Genomic DNA, 22828 nt, shown 5'->3' with positions numbered 1-22828 from the left:
AGCACTGACCCTCCGACAGTGCGGCACCCTCTCAGCACTGACCCTCCGACAGTGCGGCGCCCTCTCAGCACTGACCTACCGACAGTGCGGCACTCCCTCTGTATTGACCCTCTGACAGTGCGGCACTCCCTCAGTGATGAAAGTGAACCCATCGTGCTGCCGTGCAATGTGTTGTGTACACCCACAGAATCCAGCTGAGGAAGTGTTGGATCGGTGTCTGGGAGTGAATCCGTCTGTGGAAGGCAGAAATGTTTGAACTGAAAGTTATGATGTGTCATCAGTTCCAATGTGAGGACATTTCCTTCAGTATGTCATAGCGTGTGACCTGACAGTATGAAGATCTCAGATCCCACCTTACCCTGAGATCACTGGAAGCATGAAATGAGCCCACTTCCTGTGAGTGAATCAGAAAAATGTCTGGGCAGGCAAGTGATGTCGAACATGTACGAGACACTGGTCAGGCCTCAGCTGCAGTACTGTGCCCGCTTTATAGAGGAGTTGTGACTGCGTCGGAGAGAGTGCCGGAGCGATTTACCAGAACATCTCCAGGGATAAGAGACTTCCGTGACGAAGGTCGATTGAAGAAACTGGGACTGTCTTCCTTGGAGACAAGATGGCGGAAGGAGGGAGATTGGATGGAGTTTTTCCAAAGTCAACAGGGAGAAGCTGTTCCGATTAGTAAAAGGAACATAAACGAGAAGGCCGTAGGTATAAAGTGACGTGAGGGAACAACTGTGTTCACCCAGCAAAGGTGTGGAATGCACTGCCTGGAAATCTGGTGGGTGCAGGTCCCACTGAAACAGTGGATTGAAATGGGATGGAGGGAAAAGGAAGGAAACTGAGCAGTAAGGAATAGAAGTGAAGTCATAGGGTCATGCAGCACGGAAACAAACTCTTGGGTCCAACTTGTCCATGTTGACCATATTCCTAAACTAAACTCATCCCACCTGCCAGCATTTGGCCCATATAGAGTCATAGAAATGTCAGCATGGAAACAGACCCTTCGGTCCAACCCGTCCATGCCGACCAGATATCCCAACCCAATCTAGTCCCACCTGCCAGCACCCGGACCATTTCCCTCCAAACCCTTCCTATTCATATACCCCTAAATGCCTTTTAAATGTTGTAATTGTACCAGCCTCCACCACATCCTCTGGCAGCTCATTCCATACACGTACCTCCCTCTGTGTGAAAACGTTGTCCCTTAGGTCTCTTTTATACCTTTCCCCTCTCACCCTAAACCTGTGCCTTCTAGTTCTGGACTGCCCCACCCCAGGGAAAAGACTTTGTCTATTTATCCTATCCATGCCCCTCATAATTTTGTAAATCTCAGTAAGGTCACCCCTCAGCCTCCAACGCTCTAGGCAAAACAGCCCCAGCCTGTTCAACCTCTCCCTACAGCTCAAATCCTCCAAACATTTCCTATTCATGTACTTATCTAAACATCATTTAAATGTCGTAACTATTATATTCAGCACCTCCTCTCTCAGTTCATTCCCTCACACAAACCACTCTCTGTGTACAAAAACGTTGCCCCGCACCCTCCGTCCTTTTTAAATCTTTCTCCTTTCACCTTAAAAATATTGGTAAGGTTTGAATTCCCCACACTAGGAAAACGATTGCTGTTCACCTTATCTGTACCCTTCATGATTTTATAAACCTCAAGAAGGTCACCCCACAACTCCCACGTTCCAGTGAAACACCTTCCAGCCGATCGTTATATTGCAATCCCTCCATTCCCAGCAACATCCTGGTAAACCTTCTCCGAACCCTCTCCGGTTTAATAATGATTAGATTAGATTAGATTCCCTACAGTGTGAAAACAGGCCCTTCGGCCCAACAAGTCCACACCAACCCTCTGAAGAATAACCCACCCATACCTATTTCCCCATGAGTAATGCCCATCGCAGAACAAGACACAACTCCAGAAGAGACCTCACCAATGTCTGTAGAGCCTCAATATGACATCCCAACTCCGAGACTCAAAGATCTGAGCAATGAAGGCAAGCGTGCTGAATGCCATTTTAACCACCCTGTCAATCCTGGCACAATTCAAAGAATTGTGCATATTGCAGCACTGATGAAAGGACTCGAGGACCTTAGGCTCATCCGAGAGAACGAGATCTTTCTGGACAAGACCTTCAGCGAGGTTATTACACCAATCGTACCAGAAGAGAGCAGACAATGAGGAAGGCAGAGAGGAGACAGGTGCAAGAGACCCCGGGCGAAGTACCTGTCAGGAACAAGTTGAATCTTTTGGAAACAGTAGAGACAGATGACACTGCCAGTCCACGAGGCAGCCAGGTCTGTCAATCAAAAGTTGGCGTGGAGACAGAGTGGAAGAGTCGGACATGGCACAGAACCGTGGTAATAGGGGACTCCATAGTGAGAGGAACTGACCGGGGTTTCTGTGGCAGTAGGCGGGACTTAAGGATGGTGTGTTGCCTTCCTGGTGCCAGGGTTAAAGACATCACAGACAGAGTGCAGGAAATCCTCAAGGACGAAGGTGAAGAGGCAGAGATGGTGGTACATGTCGGCACAAATGATGTCGGGAAGAAGAGGAGGAACATTCTACAGCGGAACTTCGGAGAACTAGGAAGAAGGCTGAAAAGCAGGACGTCCAAGGTGGTTATCTCTGGTTTGCTTCCAGTTCCTCAGGCTGGTGAGGCCAGAAACGGCCTCCCTGAGTCTCTCACTGCCTCTCACCCTCGGTCTCCACTCCCTCTATCCCTCCCTGAGTCTCTCACTGCCTCTCACCCTCGGTCTCCACTCCCTCTATCCCTCCCTGAGTCTCTCACTGCCTCTCACCCTCGGTCTCCACTCCCTCTATCCCTCCCTGAGTCTCTCACTGCCTCTCACCCTCGGTCTCCACTCCCTCTATCCCTCCCTGAGTCTCTCACTGCCTCTCACCCTCGGTCTCCACTCCCTCTATCCCTCCCTGAGTCTCTCACTGCCTCTCACCCTCGGTCTCCACTCCCTCTATCCCTCCCTGAGTCTCTCACTGCCTCTCACCCTCGGTCTCCACTCCCTCTATCCCTCCCTGAGTCTCTCACTGCCTCTCACCCTCGGTCTCCACTCCCTCTATCCCTCCCTGAGTCTCTCACTGCCTCTCACCCTCGGTCTCCACTCCCTCTATCCCTCCCTGAGTCTCTCACTGCCTCTCACCCTCGGTCTCCACTCCCTCTATCCCTCCCTGAGTCTCTCACTGCCTCTCACCCTCGGTCTCCACTCCCTCTATCCCTCCCTGAGTCTCTCACTGCCTCTCACCCTCGGTCTCCACTCCCTCTATCCCTCCCTGAGTCTCTCACTGCCTCTCACCCTCGGTCTCCACTCCCTCTATCCCTCCCTGAGTCTCTCACTGCCTCTCACCCTCGGTCTCCACTCCCTCTATCCCTCCCTGAGTCTCTCACTGCCTCTCACCCTCGGTCTCCACTCCCTCTATCCCTCCCTGAGTCTCTCACTGCCTCTCACCCTCGGTCTCCACTCCCTCTATCCCTCCCTGAGTCTCTCACTGCCTCTCACCCTCGGTCTCCACTCCCTCTATCCCTCCCTGAGTCTCTCACTGCCTCTCACCCTCGGTCTCCACTCCCTCTATCCCTCCCTGAGTCTCTCACTGCCTCTCACCCTCGGTCTCCACTCCCTCTATCCCTCCCTGAGTCTCTCACTGCCTCTCACCCTCGGTCTCCACTCCCTCTATCCCTCCCTGAGTCTCTCACTGCCTCTCACCCTCGGTCTCCACTCCCTCTATCCCTCCCTGAGTCTCTCACTGCCTCTCACCCTCGGTCTCCACTCCCTCTATCCCTCCCTGAGTCTCTCACTGCCTCTCACCCTCGGTCTCCACTCCCTCTATCCCTCCCTGAGTCTCTCACTGCCTCTCACCCTCGGTCTCCACTCCCTCTATCCCTCCCTGAGTCTCTCACTGCCTCTCACCCTCGGTCTCCACTCCCTCTATCCCTCCCTGAGTCTCTCACTGCCTCTCACCCTCGGTCTCCACTCCCTCTATCCCTCCCTGAGTCTCTCACTGCCTCTCACCCTCGGTCTCCACTCCCTCTATCCCTCCCTGAGTCTCTCACTGCCTCTCACCCTCGGTCTCCACTCCCTCTATCCCTCCCTGAGTCTCTCACTGCCTCTCACCCTCGGTCTCCACTCCCTCTATCCCTCCCTGAGTCTCTCACTGCCTCTCACCCTCGGTCTCCACTCCCTCTATCCCTCCCTGAGTCTCTCACTGCCTCTCACCCTCGGTCTCCACTCCCTCTATCCCTCCCTGAGTCTCTCACTGCCTCTCACCCTCGGTCTCCACTCCCTCTATCCCTCCCTGAGTCTCTCACTGCCTCTCACCCTCGGTCTCCACTCCCTCTATCCCTCCCTGAGTCTCTCACTGCCTCTCACCCTCGGTCTCCACTCCCTCTATCCCTCCCTGAGTCTCTCACTGCCTCTCACCCTCGGTCTCCACTCCCTCTATCCCTCCCTGAGTCTCTCACTGCCTCTCACCCTCGGTCTCCACTCCCTCTATCCCTCCCTGAGTCTCTCACTGCCTCTCACCCTCGGTCTCCACTCCCTCTATCCCTCCCTGAGTCTCTCACTGCCTCTCACCCTCGGTCTCCACTCCCTCTATCCCTCCCTGAGTCTCTCACTGCCTCTCACCCTCGGTCTCCACTCCCTCTATCCCTCCCTGAGTCTCTCACTGCCTCTCACCCTCGGTCTCCACTCCCTCTATCCCTCCCTGAGTCTCTCACTGCCTCTCACCCTCGGTCTCCACTCCCTCTATCCCTCCCTGAGTCTCTCACTGCCTCTCACCCTCGGTCTCCACTCCCTCTATCCCTCCCTGAGTCTCTCACTGCCTCTCACCCTCGGTCTCCACTCCCTCTATCCCTCCCTGAGTCTCTCACTGCCTCTCACCCTCGGTCTCCACTCCCTCTATCCCTCCCTGAGTCTCTCACTGCCTCTCACCCTCGGTCTCCACTCCCTCTATCCCTCCCTGAGTCTCTCACTGCCTCTCACCCTCGGTCTCCACTCCCTCTATCCCTCCCTGAGTCTCTCACTGCCTCTCACCCTCGGTCTCCACTCCCTCTATCCCTCCCTGAGTCTCTCACTGCCTCTCACCCTCGGTCTCCACTCCCTCTATCCCTCCCTGAGTCTCTCACTGCCTCTCACCCTCGGTCTCCACTCCCTCTATCCCTCCCTGAGTCTCTCACTGCCTCTCACCCTCGGTCTCCACTCCCTCTATCCCTCCCTGAGTCTCTCACTGCCTCTCACCCTCGGTCTCCACTCCCTCTATCCCTCCCTGAGTCTCTCACTGCCTCTCACCCTCGGTCTCCACTCCCTCTATCCCTCCCTGAGTCTCTCACTGCCTCTCACCCTCGGTCTCCACTCCCTCTATCCCTCCCTGAGTCTCTCACTGCCTCTCACCCTCGGTCTCCACTCCCTCTATCCCTCCCTGAGTCTCTCACTGCCTCTCACCCTCGGTCTCCACTCCCTCTATCCCTCCCTGAGTCTCTCACTGCCTCTCACCCTCGGTCTCCACTCCCTCTATCCCTCCCTGAGTCTCTCACTGCCTCTCACCCTCGGTCTCCACTCCCTCTATCCCTCCCTGAGTCTCTCACTGCCTCTCACCCTCGGTCTCCACTCCCTCTATCCCTCCCTGAGTCTCTCACTGCCTCTCACCCTCGGTCTCCACTCCCTCTATCCCTCCCTGAGTCTCTCACTGCCTCTCACCCTCGGTCTCCACTCCCTCTATCCCTCCCTGAGTCTCTCACTGCCTCTCACCCTCGGTCTCCACTCCCTCTATCCCTCCCTGAGTCTCTCACTGCCTCTCACCCTCGGTCTCCACTCCCTCTATCCCTCCCTGAGTCTCTCACTGCCTCTCACCCTCGGTCTCCACTCCCTCTATCCCTCCCTGAGTCTCTCACTGCCTCTCACCCTCGGTCTCCACTCCCTCTATCCCTCCCTGAGTCTCTCACTGCCTCTCACCCTCGGTCTCCACTCCCTCTATCCCTCCCTGAGTCTCTCACTGCCTCTCACCCTCGGTCTCCACTCCCTCTATCCCTCCCTGAGTCTCTCACTGCCTCTCACCCTCGGTCTCCACTCCCTCTATCCCTCCCTGAGTCTCTCACTGCCTCTCACCCTCGGTCTCCACTCCCTCTATCCCTCCCTGAGTCTCTCACTGCCTCTCACCCTCGGTCTCCACTCCCTCTATCCCTCCCTGAGTCTCTCACTGCCTCTCACCCTCGGTCTCCACTCCCTCTATCCCTCCCTGAGTCTCTCACTGCCTCTCACCCTCGGTCTCCACTCCCTCTATCCCTCCCTGAGTCTCTCACTGCCTCTCACCCTCGGTCTCCACTCCCTCTATCCCTCCCTGAGTCTCTCACTGCCTCTCACCCTCGGTCTCCACTCCCTCTATCCCTCCCTGAGTCTCTCACTGCCTCTCACCCTCGGTCTCCACTCCCTCTATCCCTCCCTGAGTCTCTCACTGCCTCTCACCCTCGGTCTCCACTCCCTCTATCCCTCCCTGAGTCTCTCACTGCCTCTCACCCTCGGTCTCCACTCCCTCTATCCCTCCCTGAGTCTCTCACTGCCTCTCACCCTCGGTCTCCACTCCCTCTATCCCTCCCTGAGTCTCTCACTGCCTCTCACCCTCGGTCTCCACTCCCTCTATCCCTCCCTGAGTCTCTCACTGCCTCTCACCCTCGGTCTCCACTCCCTCTATCCCTCCCTGAGTCTCTCACTGCCTCTCACCCTCGGTCTCCACTCCCTCTATCCCTCCCTGAGTCTCTCACTGCCTCTCACCCTCGGTCTCCACTCCCTCTATCCCTCCCTGAGTCTCTCACTGCCTCTCACCCTCGGTCTCCACTCCCTCTATCCCTCCCTGAGTCTCTCACTGCCTCTCACCCTCGGTCTCCACTCCCTCTATCCCTCCCTGAGTCTCTCACTGCCTCTCACCCTCGGTCTCCACTCCCTCTATCCCTCCCTGAGTCTCTCACTGCCTCTCACCCTCGGTCTCCACTCCCTCTATCCCTCCCTGAGTCTCTCACTGCCTCTCACCCTCGGTCTCCACTCCCTCTATCCCTCCCTGAGTCTCTCACTGCCTCTCACCCTCGGTCTCCACTCCCTCTATCCCTCCCTGAGTCTCTCACTGCCTCTCACCCTCGGTCTCCACTCCCTCTATCCCTCCCTGAGTCTCTCACTGCCTCTCACCCTCGGTCTCCACTCCCTCTATCCCTCCCTGAGTCTCTCACTGCCTCTCACCCTCGGTCTCCACTCCCTCTATCCCTCCCTGAGTCTCTCACTGCCTCTCACCCTCGGTCTCCACTCCCTCTATCCCTCCCTGAGTCTCTCACTGCCTCTCACCCTCGGTCTCCACTCCCTCTATCCCTCCCTGAGTCTCTCACTGCCTCTCACCCTCGGTCTCCACTCCCTCTATCCCTCCCTGAGTCTCTCACTGCCTCTCACCCTCGGTCTCCACTCCCTCTATCCCTCCCTGAGTCTCTCACTGCCTCTCACCCTCGGTCTCCACTCCCTCTATCCCTCCCTGAGTCTCTCACTGCCTCTCACCCTCGGTCTCCACTCCCTCTATCCCTCCCTGAGTCTCTCACTGCCTCTCACCCTCGGTCTCCACTCCCTCTATCCCTCCCTGAGTCTCTCACTGCCTCTCACCCTCGGTCTCCACTCCCTCTATCCCTCCCTGAGTCTCTCACTGCCTCTCACCCTCGGTCTCCACTCCCTCTATCCCTCCCTGAGTCTCTCACTGCCTCTCACCCTCGGTCTCCACTCCCTCTATCCCTCCCTGAGTCTCTCACTGCCTCTCACCCTCGGTCTCCACTCCCTCTATCCCTCCCTGAGTCTCTCACTGCCTCTCACCCTCGGTCTCCACTCCCTCTATCCCTCCCTGAGTCTCTCACTGCCTCTCACCCTCGGTCTCCACTCCCTCTATCCCTCCCTGAGTCTCTCACTGCCTCTCACCCTCGGTCTCCACTCCCTCTATCCCTCCCTGAGTCTCTCACTGCCTCTCACCCTCGGTCTCCACTCCCTCTATCCCTCCCTGAGTCTCTCACTGCCTCTCACCCTCGGTCTCCACTCCCTCTATCCCTCCCTGAGTCTCTCACTGCCTCTCACCCTCGGTCTCCACTCCCTCTATCCCTCCCTGAGTCTCTCACTGCCTCTCACCCTCGGTCTCCACTCCCTCTATCCCTCCCTGAGTCTCTCACTGCCTCTCACCCTCGGTCTCCACTCCCTCTATCCCTCCCTGAGTCTCTCACTGCCTCTCACCCTCGGTCTCCACTCCCTCTATCCCTCCCTGAGTCTCTCACTGCCTCTCACCCTCGGTCTCCACTCCCTCTATCCCTCCCTGAGTCTCTCACTGCCTCTCACCCTCGGTCTCCACTCCCTCTATCCCTCCCTGAGTCTCTCACTGCCTCTCACCCTCGGTCTCCACTCCCTCTATCCCTCCCTGAGTCTCTCACTGCCTCTCACCCTCGGTCTCCACTCCCTCTATCCCTCCCTGAGTCTCTCACTGCCTCTCACCCTCGGTCTCCACTCCCTCTATCCCTCCCTGAGTCTCTCACTGCCTCTCACCCTCGGTCTCCACTCCCTCTATCCCTCCCTGAGTCTCTCACTGCCTCTCACCCTCGGTCTCCACTCCCTCTATCCCTCCCTGAGTCTCTCACTGCCTCTCACCCTCGGTCTCCACTCCCTCTATCCCTCCCTGAGTCTCTCACTGCCTCTCACCCTCGGTCTCCACTCCCTCTATCCCTCCCTGAGTCTCTCACTGCCTCTCACCCTCGGTCTCCACTCCCTCTATCCCTCCCTGAGTCTCTCACTGCCTCTCACCCTCGGTCTCCACTCCCTCTATCCCTCCCTGAGTCTCTCACTGCCTCTCACCCTCGGTCTCCACTCCCTCTATCCCTCCCTGAGTCTCTCACTGCCTCTCACCCTCGGTCTCCACTCCCTCTATCCCTCCCTGAGTCTCTCACTGCCTCTCACCCTCGGTCTCCACTCCCTCTATCCCTCCCTGAGTCTCTCACTGCCTCTCACCCTCGGTCTCCACTCCCTCTATCCCTCCCTGAGTCTCTCACTGCCTCTCACCCTCGGTCTCCACTCCCTCTATCCCTCCCTGAGTCTCTCACTGCCTCTCACCCTCGGTCTCCACTCCCTCTATCCCTCCCTGAGTCTCTCACTGCCTCTCACCCTCGGTCTCCACTCCCTCTATCCCTCCCTGAGTCTCTCACTGCCTCTCACCCTCGGTCTCCACTCCCTCTATCCCTCCCTGAGTCTCTCACTGCCTCTCACCCTCGGTCTCCACTCCCTCTATCCCTCCCTGAGTCTCTCACTGCCTCTCACCCTCGGTCTCCACTCCCTCTATCCCTCCCTGAGTCTCTCACTGCCTCTCACCCTCGGTCTCCACTCCCTCTATCCCTCCCTGAGTCTCTCACTGCCTCTCACCCTCGGTCTCCACTCCCTCTATCCCTCCCTGAGTCTCTCACTGCCTCTCACCCTCGGTCTCCACTCCCTCTATCCCTCCCTGAGTCTCTCACTGCCTCTCACCCTCGGTCTCCACTCCCTCTATCCCTCCCTGAGTCTCTCACTGCCTCTCACCCTCGGTCTCCACTCCCTCTATCCCTCCCTGAGTCTCTCACTGCCTCTCACCCTCGGTCTCCACTCCCTCTATCCCTCCCTGAGTCTCTCACTGCCTCTCACCCTCGGTCTCCACTCCCTCTATCCCTCCCTGAGTCTCTCACTGCCTCTCACCCTCGGTCTCCACTCCCTCTATCCCTCCCTGAGTCTCTCACTGCCTCTCACCCTCGGTCTCCACTCCCTCTATCCCTCCCTGAGTCTCTCACTGCCTCTCACCCTCGGTCTCCACTCCCTCTATCCCTCCCTGAGTCTCTCACTGCCTCTCACCCTCGGTCTCCACTCCCTCTATCCCTCCCTGAGTCTCTCACTGCCTCTCACCCTCGGTCTCCACTCCCTCTATCCCTCCCTGAGTCTCTCACTGCCTCTCACCCTCGGTCTCCACTCCCTCTATCCCTCCCTGAGTCTCTCACTGCCTCTCACCCTCGGTCTCCACTCCCTCTATCCCTCCCTGAGTCTCTCACTGCCTCTCACCCTCGGTCTCCACTCCCTCTATCCCTCCCTGAGTCTCTCACTGCCTCTCACCCTCGGTCTCCACTCCCTCTATCCCTCCCTGAGTCTCTCACTGCCTCTCACCCTCGGTCTCCACTCCCTCTATCCCTCCCTGAGTCTCTCACTGCCTCTCACCCTCGGTCTCCACTCCCTCTATCCCTCCCTGAGTCTCTCACTGCCTCTCACCCTCGGTCTCCACTCCCTCTATCCCTCCCTGAGTCTCTCACTGCCTCTCACCCTCGGTCTCCACTCCCTCTATCCCTCCCTGAGTCTCTCACTGCCTCTCACCCTCGGTCTCCACTCCCTCTATCCCTCCCTGAGTCTCTCACTGCCTCTCACCCTCGGTCTCCACTCCCTCTATCCCTCCCTGAGTCTCTCACTGCCTCTCACCCTCGGTCTCCACTCCCTCTATCCCTCCCTGAGTCTCTCACTGCCTCTCACCCTCGGTCTCCACTCCCTCTATCCCTCCCTGAGTCTCTCACTGCCTCTCACCCTCGGTCTCCACTCCCTCTATCCCTCCCTGAGTCTCTCACTGCCTCTCACCCTCGGTCTCCACTCCCTCTATCCCTCCCTGAGTCTCTCACTGCCTCTCACCCTCGGTCTCCACTCCCTCTATCCCTCCCTGAGTCTCTCACTGCCTCTCACCCTCGGTCTCCACTCCCTCTATCCCTCCCTGAGTCTCTCACTGCCTCTCACCCTCGGTCTCCACTCCCTCTATCCCTCCCTGAGTCTCTCACTGCCTCTCACCCTCGGTCTCCACTCCCTCTATCCCTCCCTGAGTCTCTCACTGCCTCTCACCCTCGGTCTCCACTCCCTCTATCCCTCCCTGAGTCTCTCACTGCCTCTCACCCTCGGTCTCCACTCCCTCTATCCCTCCCTGAGTCTCTCACTGCCTCTCACCCTCGGTCTCCACTCCCTCTATCCCTCCCTGAGTCTCTCACTGCCTCTCACCCTCGGTCTCCACTCCCTCTATCCCTCCCTGAGTCTCTCACTGCCTCTCACCCTCGGTCTCCACTCCCTCTATCCCTCCCTGAGTCTCTCACTGCCTCTCACCCTCGGTCTCCACTCCCTCTATCCCTCCCTGAGTCTCTCACTGCCTCTCACCCTCGGTCTCCACTCCCTCTATCCCTCCCTGAGTCTCTCACTGCCTCTCACCCTCGGTCTCCACTCCCTCTATCCCTCCCTGAGTCTCTCACTGCCTCTCACCCTCGGTCTCCACTCCCTCTATCCCTCCCTGAGTCTCTCACTGCCTCTCACCCTCGGTCTCCACTCCCTCTATCCCTCCCTGAGTCTCTCACTGCCTCTCACCCTCGGTCTCCACTCCCTCTATCCCTCCCTGAGTCTCTCACTGCCTCTCACCCTCGGTCTCCACTCCCTCTATCCCTCCCTGAGTCTCTCACTGCCTCTCACCCTCGGTCTCCACTCCCTCTATCCCTCCCTGAGTCTCTCACTGCCTCTCACCCTCGGTCTCCACTCCCTCTATCCCTCCCTGAGTCTCTCACTGCCTCTCACCCTCGGTCTCCACTCCCTCTATCCCTCCCTGAGTCTCTCACTGCCTCTCACCCTCGGTCTCCACTCCCTCTATCCCTCCCTGAGTCTCTCACTGCCTCTCACCCTCGGTCTCCACTCCCTCTATCCCTCCCTGAGTCTCTCACTGCCTCTCACCCTCGGTCTCCACTCCCTCTATCCCTCCCTGAGTCTCTCACTGCCTCTCACCCTCGGTCTCCACTCCCTCTATCCCTCCCTGAGTCTCTCACTGCCTCTCACCCTCGGTCTCCACTCCCTCTATCCCTCCCTGAGTCTCTCACTGCCTCTCACCCTCGGTCTCCACTCCCTCTATCCCTCCCTGAGTCTCTCACTGCCTCTCACCCTCGGTCTCCACTCCCTCTATCCCTCCCTGAGTCTCTCACTGCCTCTCACCCTCGGTCTCCACTCCCTCTATCCCTCCCTGAGTCTCTCACTGCCTCTCACCCTCGGTCTCCACTCCCTCTATCCCTCCCTGAGTCTCTCACTGCCTCTCACCCTCGGTCTCCACTCCCTCTATCCCTCCCTGAGTCTCTCACTGCCTCTCACCCTCGGTCTCCACTCCCTCTATCCCTCCCTGAGTCTCTCACTGCCTCTCACCCTCGGTCTCCACTCCCTCTATCCCTCCCTGAGTCTCTCACTGCCTCTCACCCTCGGTCTCCACTCCCTCTATCCCTCCCTGAGTCTCTCACTGCCTCTCACCCTCGGTCTCCACTCCCTCTATCCCTCCCTGAGTCTCTCACTGCCTCTCACCCTCGGTCTCCACTCCCTCTATCCCTCCCTGAGTCTCTCACTGCCTCTCACCCTCGGTCTCCACTCCCTCTATCCCTCCCTGAGTCTCTCACTGCCTCTCACCCTCGGTCTCCACTCCCTCTATCCCTCCCTGAGTCTCTCACTGCCTCTCACCCTCGGTCTCCACTCCCTCTATCCCTCCCTGAGTCTCTCACTGCCTCTCACCCTCGGTCTCCACTCCCTCTATCCCTCCCTGAGTCTCTCACTGCCTCTCACCCTCGGTCTCCACTCCCTCTATCCCTCCCTGAGTCTCTCACTGCCTCTCACCCTCGGTCTCCACTCCCTCTATCCCTCCCTGAGTCTCTCACTGCCTCTCACCCTCGGTCTCCACTCCCTCTATCCCTCCCTGAGTCTCTCACTGCCTCTCACCCTCGGTCTCCACTCCCTCTATCCCTCCCTGAGTCTCTCACTGCCTCTCACCCTCGGTCTCCACTCCCTCTATCCCTCCCTGAGTCTCTCACTGCCTCTCACCCTCGGTCTCCACTCCCTCTATCCCTCCCTGAGTCTCTCACTGCCTCTCACCCTCGGTCTCCACTCCCTCTATCCCTCCCTGAGTCTCTCACTGCCTCTCACCCTCGGTCTCCACTCCCTCTATCCCTCCCTGAGTCTCTCACTGCCTCTCACCCTCGGTCTCCACTCCCTCTATCCCTCCCTGAGTCTCTCACTGCCTCTCACCCTCGGTCTCCACTCCCTCTATCCCTCCCTGAGTCTCTCACTGCCTCTCACCCTCGGTCTCCACTCCCTCTATCCCTCCCTGAGTCTCTCACTGCCTCTCACCCTCGGTCTCCACTCCCTCTATCCCTCCCTGAGTCTCTCACTGCCTCTCACCCTCGGTCTCCACTCCCTCTATCCCTCCCTGAGTCTCTCACTGCCTCTCACCCTCGGTCTCCACTCCCTCTATCCCTCCCTGAGTCTCTCACTGCCTCTCACCCTCGGTCTCCACTCCCTCTATCCCTCCCTGAGTCTCTCACTGCCTCTCACCCTCGGTCTCCACTCCCTCTATCCCTCCCTGAGTCTCTCACTGCCTCTCACCCTCGGTCTCCACTCCCTCTATCCCTCCCTGAGTCTCTCACTGCCTCTCACCCTCGGTCTCCACTCCCTCTATCCCTCCCTGAGTCTCTCACTGCCTCTCACCCTCGGTCTCCACTCCCTCTATCCCTCCCTGAGTCTCTCACTGCCTCTCACCCTCGGTCTCCACTCCCTCTATCCCTCCCTGAGTCTCTCACTGCCTCTCACCCTCGGTCTCCACTCCCTCTATCCCTCCCTGAGTCTCTCACTGCCTCTCACCCTCGGTCTCCACTCCCTCTATCCCTCCCTGAGTCTCTCACTGCCTCTCACCCTCGGTCTCCACTCCCTCTATCCCTCCCTGAGTCTCTCACTGCCTCTCACCCTCGGTCTCCACTCCCTCTATCCCTCCCTGAGTCTCTCACTGCCTCTCACCCTCGGTCTCCACTCCCTCTATCCCTCCCTGAGTCTCTCACTGCCTCTCACCCTCGGTCTCCACTCCCTCTATCCCTCCCTGAGTCTCTCACTGCCTCTCACCCTCGGTCTCCACTCCCTCTATCCCTCCCTGAGTCTCTCACTGCCTCTCACCCTCGGTCTCCACTCCCTCTATCCCTCCCTGAGTCTCTCACTGCCTCTCACCCTCGGTCTCCACTCCCTCTATCCCTCCCTGAGTCTCTCACTGCCTCTCACCCTCGGTCTCCACTCCCTCTATCCCTCCCTGAGTCTCTCACTGCCTCTCACCCTCGGTCTCCACTCCCTCTATCCCTCCCTGAGTCTCTCACTGCCTCTCACCCTCGGTCTCCACTCCCTCTATCCCTCCCTGAGTCTCTCACTGCCTCTCACCCTCGGTCTCCACTCCCTCTATCCCTCCCTGAGTCTCTCACTGCCTCTCACCCTCGGTCTCCACTCCCTCTATCCCTCCCTGAGTCTCTCACTGCCTCTCACCCTCGGTCTCCACTCCCTCTATCCCTCCCTGAGTCTCTCACTGCCTCTCACCCTCGGTCTCCACTCCCTCTATCCCTCCCTGAGTCTCTCACTGCCTCTCACCCTCGGTCTCCACTCCCTCTATCCCTCCCTGAGTCTCTCACTGCCTCTCACCCTCGGTCTCCACTCCCTCTATCCCTCCCTGAGTCTCTCACTGCCTCTCACCCTCGGTCTCCACTCCCTCTATCCCTCCCTGAGTCTCTCACTGCCTCTCACCCTCGGTCTCCACTCCCTCTATCCCTCCCTGAGTCTCTCACTGCCTCTCACCCTCGGTCTCCACTCCCTCTATCCCTCCCTGAGTCTCTCACTGCCTCTCACCCTCGGTCTCCACTCCCTCTATCCCTCCCTGAGTCTCTCACTGCCTCTCACCCTCGGTCTCCACTCCCTCTATCCCTCCCTGAGTCTCTCACTGCCTCTCACCCTCGGTCTCCACTCCCTCTATCCCTCCCTGAGTCTCTCACTGCCTCTCACCCTCGGTCTCCACTCCCTCTATCCCTCCCTGAGTCTCTCACTGCCTCTCACCCTCGGTCTCCACTCCCTCTATCCCTCCCTGAGTCTCTCACTGCCTCTCACCCTCGGTCTCCACTCCCTCTATCCCTCCCTGAGTCTCTCACTGCCTCTCACCCTCGGTCTCCACTCCCTCTATCCCTCCCTGAGTCTCTCACTGCCTCTCACCCTCGGTCTCCACTCCCTCTATCCCTCCCTGAGTCTCTCACTGCCTCTCACCCTCGGTCTCCACTCCCTCTATCCCTCCCTGAGTCTCTCACTGCCTCTCACCCTCGGTCTCCACTCCCTCTATCCCTCCCTGAGTCTCTCACTGCCTCTCACCCTCGGTCTCCACTCCCTCTATCCCTCCCTGAGTCTCTCACTGCCTCTCACCCTCGGTCTCCACTCCCTCTATCCCTCCCTGAGTCTCTCACTGCCTCTCACCCTCGGTCTCCACTCCCTCTATCCCTCCCTGAGTCTCTCACTGCCTCTCACCCTCGGTCTCCACTCCCTCTATCCCTCCCTGAGTCTCTCACTGCCTCTCACCCTCGGTCTCCACTCCCTCTATCCCTCCCTGAGTCTCTCACTGCCTCTCACCCTCGGTCTCCACTCCCTCTATCCCTCCCTGAGTCTCTCACTGCCTCTCACCCTCGGTCTCCACTCCCTCTATCCCTCCCTGAGTCTCTCACTGCCTCTCACCCTCGGTCTCCACTCCCTCTATCCCTCCCTGAGTCTCTCACTGCCTCTCACCCTCGGTCTCCACTCCCTCTATCCCTCCCTGAGTCTCTCACTGCCTCTCACCCTCGGTCTCCACTCCCTCTATCCCTCCCTGAGTCTCTCACTGCCTCTCACCCTCGGTCTCCACTCCCTCTATCCCTCCCTGAGTCTCTCACTGCCTCTCACCCTCGGTCTCCACTCCCTCTATCCCTCCCTGAGTCTCTCACTGCCTCTCACCCTCGGTCTCCACTCCCTCTATCCCTCCCTGAGTCTCTCACTGCCTCTCACCCTCGGTCTCCACTCCCTCTATCCCTCCCTGAGTCTCTCACTGCCTCTCACCCTCGGTCTCCACTCCCTCTATCCCTCCCTGAGTCTCTCACTGCCTCTCACCCTCGGTCTCCACTCCCTCTATCCCTCCCTGAGTCTCTCACTGCCTCTCACCCTCGGTCTCCACTCCCTCTATCCCTCCCTGAGTCTCTCACTGCCTCTCACCCTCGGTCTCCACTCCCTCTATCCCTCCCTGAGTCTCTCACTGCCTCTCACCCTCGGTCTCCACTCCCTCTATCCCTCCCTGAGTCTCTCACTGCCTCTCACCCTCGGTCTCCACTCCCTCTATCCCTCCCTGAGTCTCTCACTGCCTCTCACCCTCGGTCTCCACTCCCTCTATCCCTCCCTGAGTCTCTCACTGCCTCTCACCCTCGGTCTCCACTCCCTCTATCCCTCCCTGAGTCTCTCACTGCCTCTCACCCTCGGTCTCCACTCCCTCTATCCCTCCCTGAGTCTCTCACTGCCTCTCACCCTCGGTCTCCACTCCCTCTATCCCTCCCTGAGTCTCTCACTGCCTCTCACCCTCGGTCTCCACTCCCTCTATCCCTCCCTGAGTCTCTCACTGCCTCTCACCCTCGGTCTCCACTCCCTCTATCCCTCCCTGAGTCTCTCACTGCCTCTCACCCTCGGTCTCCACTCCCTCTATCCCTCCCTGAGTCTCTCACTGCCTCTCACCCTCGGTCTCCACTCCCTCTATCCCTCCCTGAGTCTCTCACTGCCTCTCACCCTCGGTCTCCACTCCCTCTATCCCTCCCTGAGTCTCTCACTGCCTCTCACCCTCGGTCTCCACTCCCTCTATCCCTCCCTGAGTCTCTCACTGCCTCTCACCCTCGGTCTCCACTCCCTCTATCCCTCCCTGAGTCTCTCACTGCCTCTCACCCTCGGTCTCCACTCCCTCTATCCCTCCCTGAGTCTCTCACTGCCTCTCACCCTCGGTCTCCACTCCCTCTATCCCTCCCTGAGTCTCTCACTGCCTCTCACCCTCGGTCTCCACTCCCTCTATCCCTCCCTGAGTCTCTCACTGCCTCTCACCCTCGGTCTCCACTCCCTCTATCCCTCCCTGAGTCTCTCACTGCCTCTCACCCTCGGTCTCCACTCCCTCTATCCCTCCCTGAGTCTCTCACTGCCTCTCACCCTCGGTCTCCACTCCCTCTATCCCTCCCTGAGTCTCTCACTGCCTCTCACCCTCGGTCTCCACTCCCTCTATCCCTCCCTGAGTCTCTCACTGCCTCTCACCCTCGGTCTCCACTCCCTCTATCCCTCCCTGAGTCTCTCACTGCCTCTCACCCTCGGTCTCCACTCCCTCTATCCCTCCCTGAGTCTCTCACTGCCTCTCACCCTCGGTCTCCACTCCCTCTATCCCTCCCTGAGTCTCTCACTGCCTCTCACCCTCGGTCTCCACTCCCTCTATCCCTCCCTGAGTCTCTCACTGCCTCTCACCCTCGGTCTCCACTCCCTCTATCCCTCCCTGAGTCTCTCACTGCCTCTCACCCTCGGTCTCCACTCCCTCTATCCCTCCCTGAGTCTCTCACTGCCTCTCACCCTCGGTCTCCACTCCCTCTATCCCTCCCTGAGTCTCTCACTGCCTCTCACCCTCGGTCTCCACTCCCTCTATCCCTCCCTGAGTCTCTCACTGCCTCTCACCCTCGGTCTCCACTCCCTCTATCCCTCCCTGAGTCTCTCACTGCCTCTCACCCTCGGTCTCCACTCCCTCTATCCCTCCCTGAGTCTCTCACTGCCTCTCACCCTCGGTCTCCACTCCCTCTATCCCTCCCTGAGTCTCTCACTGCCTCTCACCCTCGGTCTCCACTCCCTCTATCCCTCCCTGAGTCTCTCACTGCCTCTCACCCTCGGTCTCCACTCCCTCTATCCCTCCCTGAGTCTCTCACTGCCTCTCACCCTCGGTCTCCACTCCCTCTATCCCTCCCTGAGTCTCTCACTGCCTCTCACCCTCGGTCTCCACTCCCTCTATCCCTCCCTGAGTCTCTCACTGCCTCTCACCCTCGGTCTCCACTCCCTCTATCCCTCCCTGAGTCTCTCACTGCCTCTCACCCTCGGTCTCCACTCCCTCTATCCCTCCCTGAGTCTCTCACTGCCTCTCACCCTCGGTCTCCACTCCCTCTATCCCTCCCTGAGTCTCTCACTGCCTCTCACCCTCGGTCTCCACTCCCTCTATCCCTCCCTGAGTCTCTCACTGCCTCTCACCCTCGGTCTCCACTCCCTCTATCCCTCCCTGAGTCTCTCACTGCCTCTCACCCTCGGTCTCCACTCCCTCTATCCCTCCCTGAGTCTCTCACTGCCTCTCACCCTCGGTCTCCACTCCCTCTATCCCTCCCTGAGTCTCTCACTGCCTCTCACCCTCGGTCTCCACTCCCTCTATCCCTCCCTGAGTCTCTCACTGCCTCTCACCCTCGGTCTCCACTCCCTCTATCCCTCCCTGAGTCTCTCACTGCCTCTCACCCTCGGTCTCCACTCCCTCTATCCCTCCCTGAGTCTCTCACTGCCTCTCACCCTCGGTCTCCACTCCCTCTATCCCTCCCTGAGTCTCTCACTGCCTCTCACCCTCGGTCTCCACTCCCTCTATCCCTCCCTGAGTCTCTCACTGCCTCTCACCCTCGGTCTCCACTCCCTCTATCCCTCCCTGAGTCTCTCACTGCCTCTCACCCTCGGTCTCCACTCCCTCTATCCCTCCCTGAGTCTCTCACTGCCTCTCACCCTCGGTCTCCACTCCCTCTATCCCTCCCTGAGTCTCTCACTGCCTCTCACCCTCGGTCTCCACTCCCTCTATCCCTCCCTGAGTCTCTCACTGCCTCTCACCCTCGGTCTCCACTCCCTCTATCCCTCCCTGAGTCTCTCACTGCCTCTCACCCTCGGTCTCCACTCCCTCTATCCCTCCCTGAGTCTCTCACTGCCTCTCACCCTCGGTCTCCACTCCCTCTATCCCTCCCTGAGTCTCTCACTGCCTCTCACCCTCGGTCTCCACTCCCTCTATCCCTCCCTGAGTCTCTCACTGCCTCTCACCCTCGGTCTCCACTCCCTCTATCCCTCCCTGAGTCTCTCACTGCCTCTCACCCTCGGTCTCCACTCCCTCTATCCCTCCCTGAGTCTCTCACTGCCTCTCACCCTCGGTCTCCACTCCCTCTATCCCTCCCTCTCTCTCTCACTGCCTCTCACCCTCGGTCTCCACTCCCTCTATCCCTCCCTCTCTCTCTCACTGCCTCTCACCCTCGGTCTCCACTCCCTCTATCCCTCCCTCTCTCTCTCACTGCCTCTCACCCTCGGTCTCCACTCCCTCTATCCCTCCCTCTCTCTCTCACTGCCTCTCACCCTCGGTCTCCACTCCCTCTATCCCTCCCTCTCTCTCTCACTGCCTCTCACCCTCGGTCTCCACTCCCTCTATCCCTCCCTCTCTCTCTCACTGCCTCTCACCCTCGGTCTCCACTCCCTCTATCCCTCCCTCTCTCTCTCACTGCCTCTCACCCTCGGTCTCCACTCCCTCTATCCCTCCCTCTCTCTCTCACTGCCTCTCACCCTCGGTCTCCACTCCCTCTATCCCTCCCTCTCTCTCTCACTGCCTCTCACCCTCGGTCTCCACTCCCTCTATCCCTCCCTCTCTCTCTCACTGCCTCTCACCCTCGGTCTCCACTCCCTCTATCCCTCCCTCTCTCTCTCACTGCCTCTCACCCTCGGTCTCCACTCCCTCTATCCCTCCCTCTCTCTCTCACTGCCTCTCACCCTCGGTCTCCAGTCTCTCTACATTCCTCTCTGTGGCTCGTTCATTGTGACATCTCTCTGTAATTCTCATTTGTTCCTCTCTTTGATGTTTTCCCTCCATCTCTTTCACTTCTTTTTTCTCAATATTTGTTTTCCAGTCCCTCTCTCTCACTGTCTCTCTCTCTCTCTCGCTCTCCACGTGACTCTCTGAATACCTATCTCTCCCTATCTCCGCCATGTTCTCTCTGTGTCTCTCAGTTTTCACCAATCTCTCCGAGTCTCTGCCTCTGTCACTCTCTCTCTGTGTCTTGGCCCTTGCTATTGTATCTCTCTCTGTGTCTGTCCTCTTCCCTGTCCTGCAGTAACTGATATTGTCTCCGTCTCCCTATCCACAGGGGTCTGGGGACAGCGATGCAGTGTGGCTGTGGGGCTGAATGCTGGTCTCCCATCCCCAGGCTTTACTGGCTGGCAGGTAAGCAAAGAGAATGAACTTTCACAACTTTGTGAATACTTGCCGTGCGTCAGGGCTGCCAGTACAGGTCAGAGGAGGGAAATGGCACATGGGGGGAGGCCGTCTGGACCATTCTCGCATTCGTTGTGTTCACAGCTGACCCAACCCCAACCATCTTCAGCTGCTTCACCAATGACCTTCCCTCTGTCATAAGGTCCGAAGGGGGGATGTTCACTGATAGTTGCACAGTGTCCAGCACCATTCGCGACTGCTCAGATAGTGGGGCAGTCCGTGCTCAAGTGCAACAAGATCTGGACAATATCCAGGCTTGGGCCGAGCAGTGGCAAGTAACACTCACGCCACACAAATGCCAGGCAATGACCATCGCCAATAAGAGACAATCTAACCACTGCCCCTTGATATTCAACAGTATTATCGTCACAGAATCCCCCACAGTCAACATCCTGGGGGTTACCATTGACCAGAAACACAACTGGACTCCCCACATAAACCCAGCGGCTACAAGAGCAGGTCAGAGGCCGGGGATCCTGCAACGAGTAACTCCCCTCCGGACTCTCCCCCAAACCCAATCCCACCATCTATAAGTCAGGAGTGTGTGACTCCCCACTTGCCCCTGGATGGGGGCAGCTCCAACAACATTCAAGAAGCTCGACCCCATCCAGGGACAAAGCAGCCCCCCCCCCGCTTGATTGGCCCCACACCCACAAACACCCCCTCCCTCCCCCCACCGACGCTCAGTAGCAGCGGTGTGGACCATCTACAAGATGCCCTGCAGAAATTCCCCAAAGATCCTTCCGGGAATGTGATGGCCTCGTTGTATTATCGCTGGACTGTTAATCTCGCAGACCCTGGTAATACCTTGGAGACATAGGTTTAACGTTGATGGAGTTTGAACTCAATAGAAATCTGGAATTAATTGTCTAACGATGACCATGAATCTGTTGCCGATTGTAGGAAAAGCCCATCTGGGTCACTAACGCCCTTGCGAGAGGGAAACCGCCCTCCTCGCCTCTGGCCTTAATGTGACTCCAAACCCATTGGCAACGTGGCCAACTCTTAACCGTCCTCTGGTCAATTCGAGAGGGGCGTTAAATTAAGAAACGGGTATCCATCAACATCCAATCCCTCCACCTCTGACACTTGGCAGGAGCAGCACCGGAAGCAGGATTTACTGGAAAAGCGCAGCAGGTCTGAGGAAGGGTCACCGGGCCTGAAACGTCAACTCTGACCTCTCTCCGCAGATGCTGCCAGACCTGCCGAGCTTTTCCAGCAATTGCTGGGTTTGGTTCTGAGTTCCGGCATCCGAAGTTCATCGGGTTTTCAACTCAGTGTGTACCATCCACAAGACGCCCTGCAGGAATTCACCAAAACATCCTCAGGCAGCACCTTCCAAACCAACGGCCACTTCCATCCAGAAGGATAAAAGCAATAGAGACCTGGGAGCACCAGCCAGGTTTCCCTCCAAGCCACTCACTCTCCTGACTTGGAAATATTTTGCCGTTCCTTCAGTGTGACTGGGTCAGAATTCCCTCCTTAAGGGCATTGTGGGTCATCCCACAGTAGGTGGACTGCAGCAGGTCAAGAAGGCAGCTCACCCCCACCTTCTCAAGGGGGCAACTAGAGATATTATGAAGCCCACGCCACACGAGTCATTAGAAAATGAGATTGTAGCTGATCTATGACTTGTTTCCCTTTGCCCCGAATCCCTCAGTTCCATCCCCTAACCGCCTGTCTCTGTTCTGTGTTTCCGGGCCTGCCGTCGCAGGCTTGGCCTACCCAGACTGGGCCTACAAGCCTGACTCTAGCCCTGGGAGTCGCCAAGTCCAGCTCTGGCACTTCATCCTGGACCTGCTGCGGAAAGAGGAATATCGGGAAGTCATCGCCTGGCAGGGAGATTACGGAGAGTTTGTCATCAAGGACCCAGATGAGGTGGCTCGGCTCTGGGGAATGAGGAAATGTAAACCGCAAATGAACTACGACAAGCTCAGCCGAGCCCTCAGGTAAGCAGCGGGATCCGGTCGATGCTTCAGCGTGCTGGCCCTGTTTACTTTGCTGTTTGTGCCCCTTTTCTCCCTCCTGCTCTTTCTCCCTCCATCCGTCTGTATGTTGGGGACATCTCACTTTGCTCTCCATCTCTACTTGTTACTCTCTCCCTGTCACTTTCTCACCTTCTATATTGCTCTCTCTGCATCTCCCTTCTCCCCTGACTATCTCTTTTCACTCTGTTTCTGTATCTTTCCCTCAATTTCACTCACTCTATCTTCTGTGTGTGCAAGTGTGTGTATCTCTGTCTCTCCGTCTTGGTGAATCTCTCTCTCTCCTATTTCTCTTCTGCCTCTCGGTTTATCCATCTGTATCTCTCTCTCTCCCTCCCTCTCTCAGTGACTGCCTCTTTCCCCTTGTCCTCAGGTATTACTACAGCAAGCAGATTCTCCAAAAAACCAAAGGGCAGCGATTCACGTACAAGTTTAACTTCCGGAAGGTTCTGATGGCCAGCTGCCCACTCTGGGATCTGCCCCTGAGTCCTCGTGTCCTGGGTATCATCCACTGCTGCCCCATCATGGAACAGGGCACTGTCCCATCACAGGTCAGTGGGCATGGCTGATCGATCGTGGGGTGGAGGGGGTGAGAGAGGGAGGGGAGAGGAGGGAGGGGGAAGGAAGGGGAGGAGAGGGGAGGGGGAGGGGG

At 58.3% G+C, this 22828-nt stretch overlaps 1 protein-coding gene across 1 annotated transcript; it reads left to right on the top strand.

Moving 5' to 3' along the window:
* Positions 1–413: 413 nt before the first annotated feature.
* On the top strand, positions 414–22727 carry LOC122547423 (transcriptional regulator ERG-like; the record flags this gene model as incomplete). Its single annotated transcript, XM_043686047.1, has 3 exons — positions 414–708; positions 21852–22140; positions 22550–22727. Coding segments are annotated over exons 1-3 (762 nt in total), but the record flags the coding sequence as incomplete, so codon positions are not given.
* Positions 22728–22828: the final 101 nt, after the last annotated feature.

This window comes from Chiloscyllium plagiosum, unplaced genomic scaffold (assembly GCF_004010195.1).
Source record: "Chiloscyllium plagiosum isolate BGI_BamShark_2017 unplaced genomic scaffold, ASM401019v2 scaf_8092, whole genome shotgun sequence".
Lineage (NCBI taxonomy): Eukaryota > Metazoa > Chordata > Chondrichthyes > Orectolobiformes > Hemiscylliidae > Chiloscyllium > Chiloscyllium plagiosum.
Note: the sequence above shows the minus strand (reverse complement) of the source record. Positions and strands in the feature narration are given on the sequence as shown.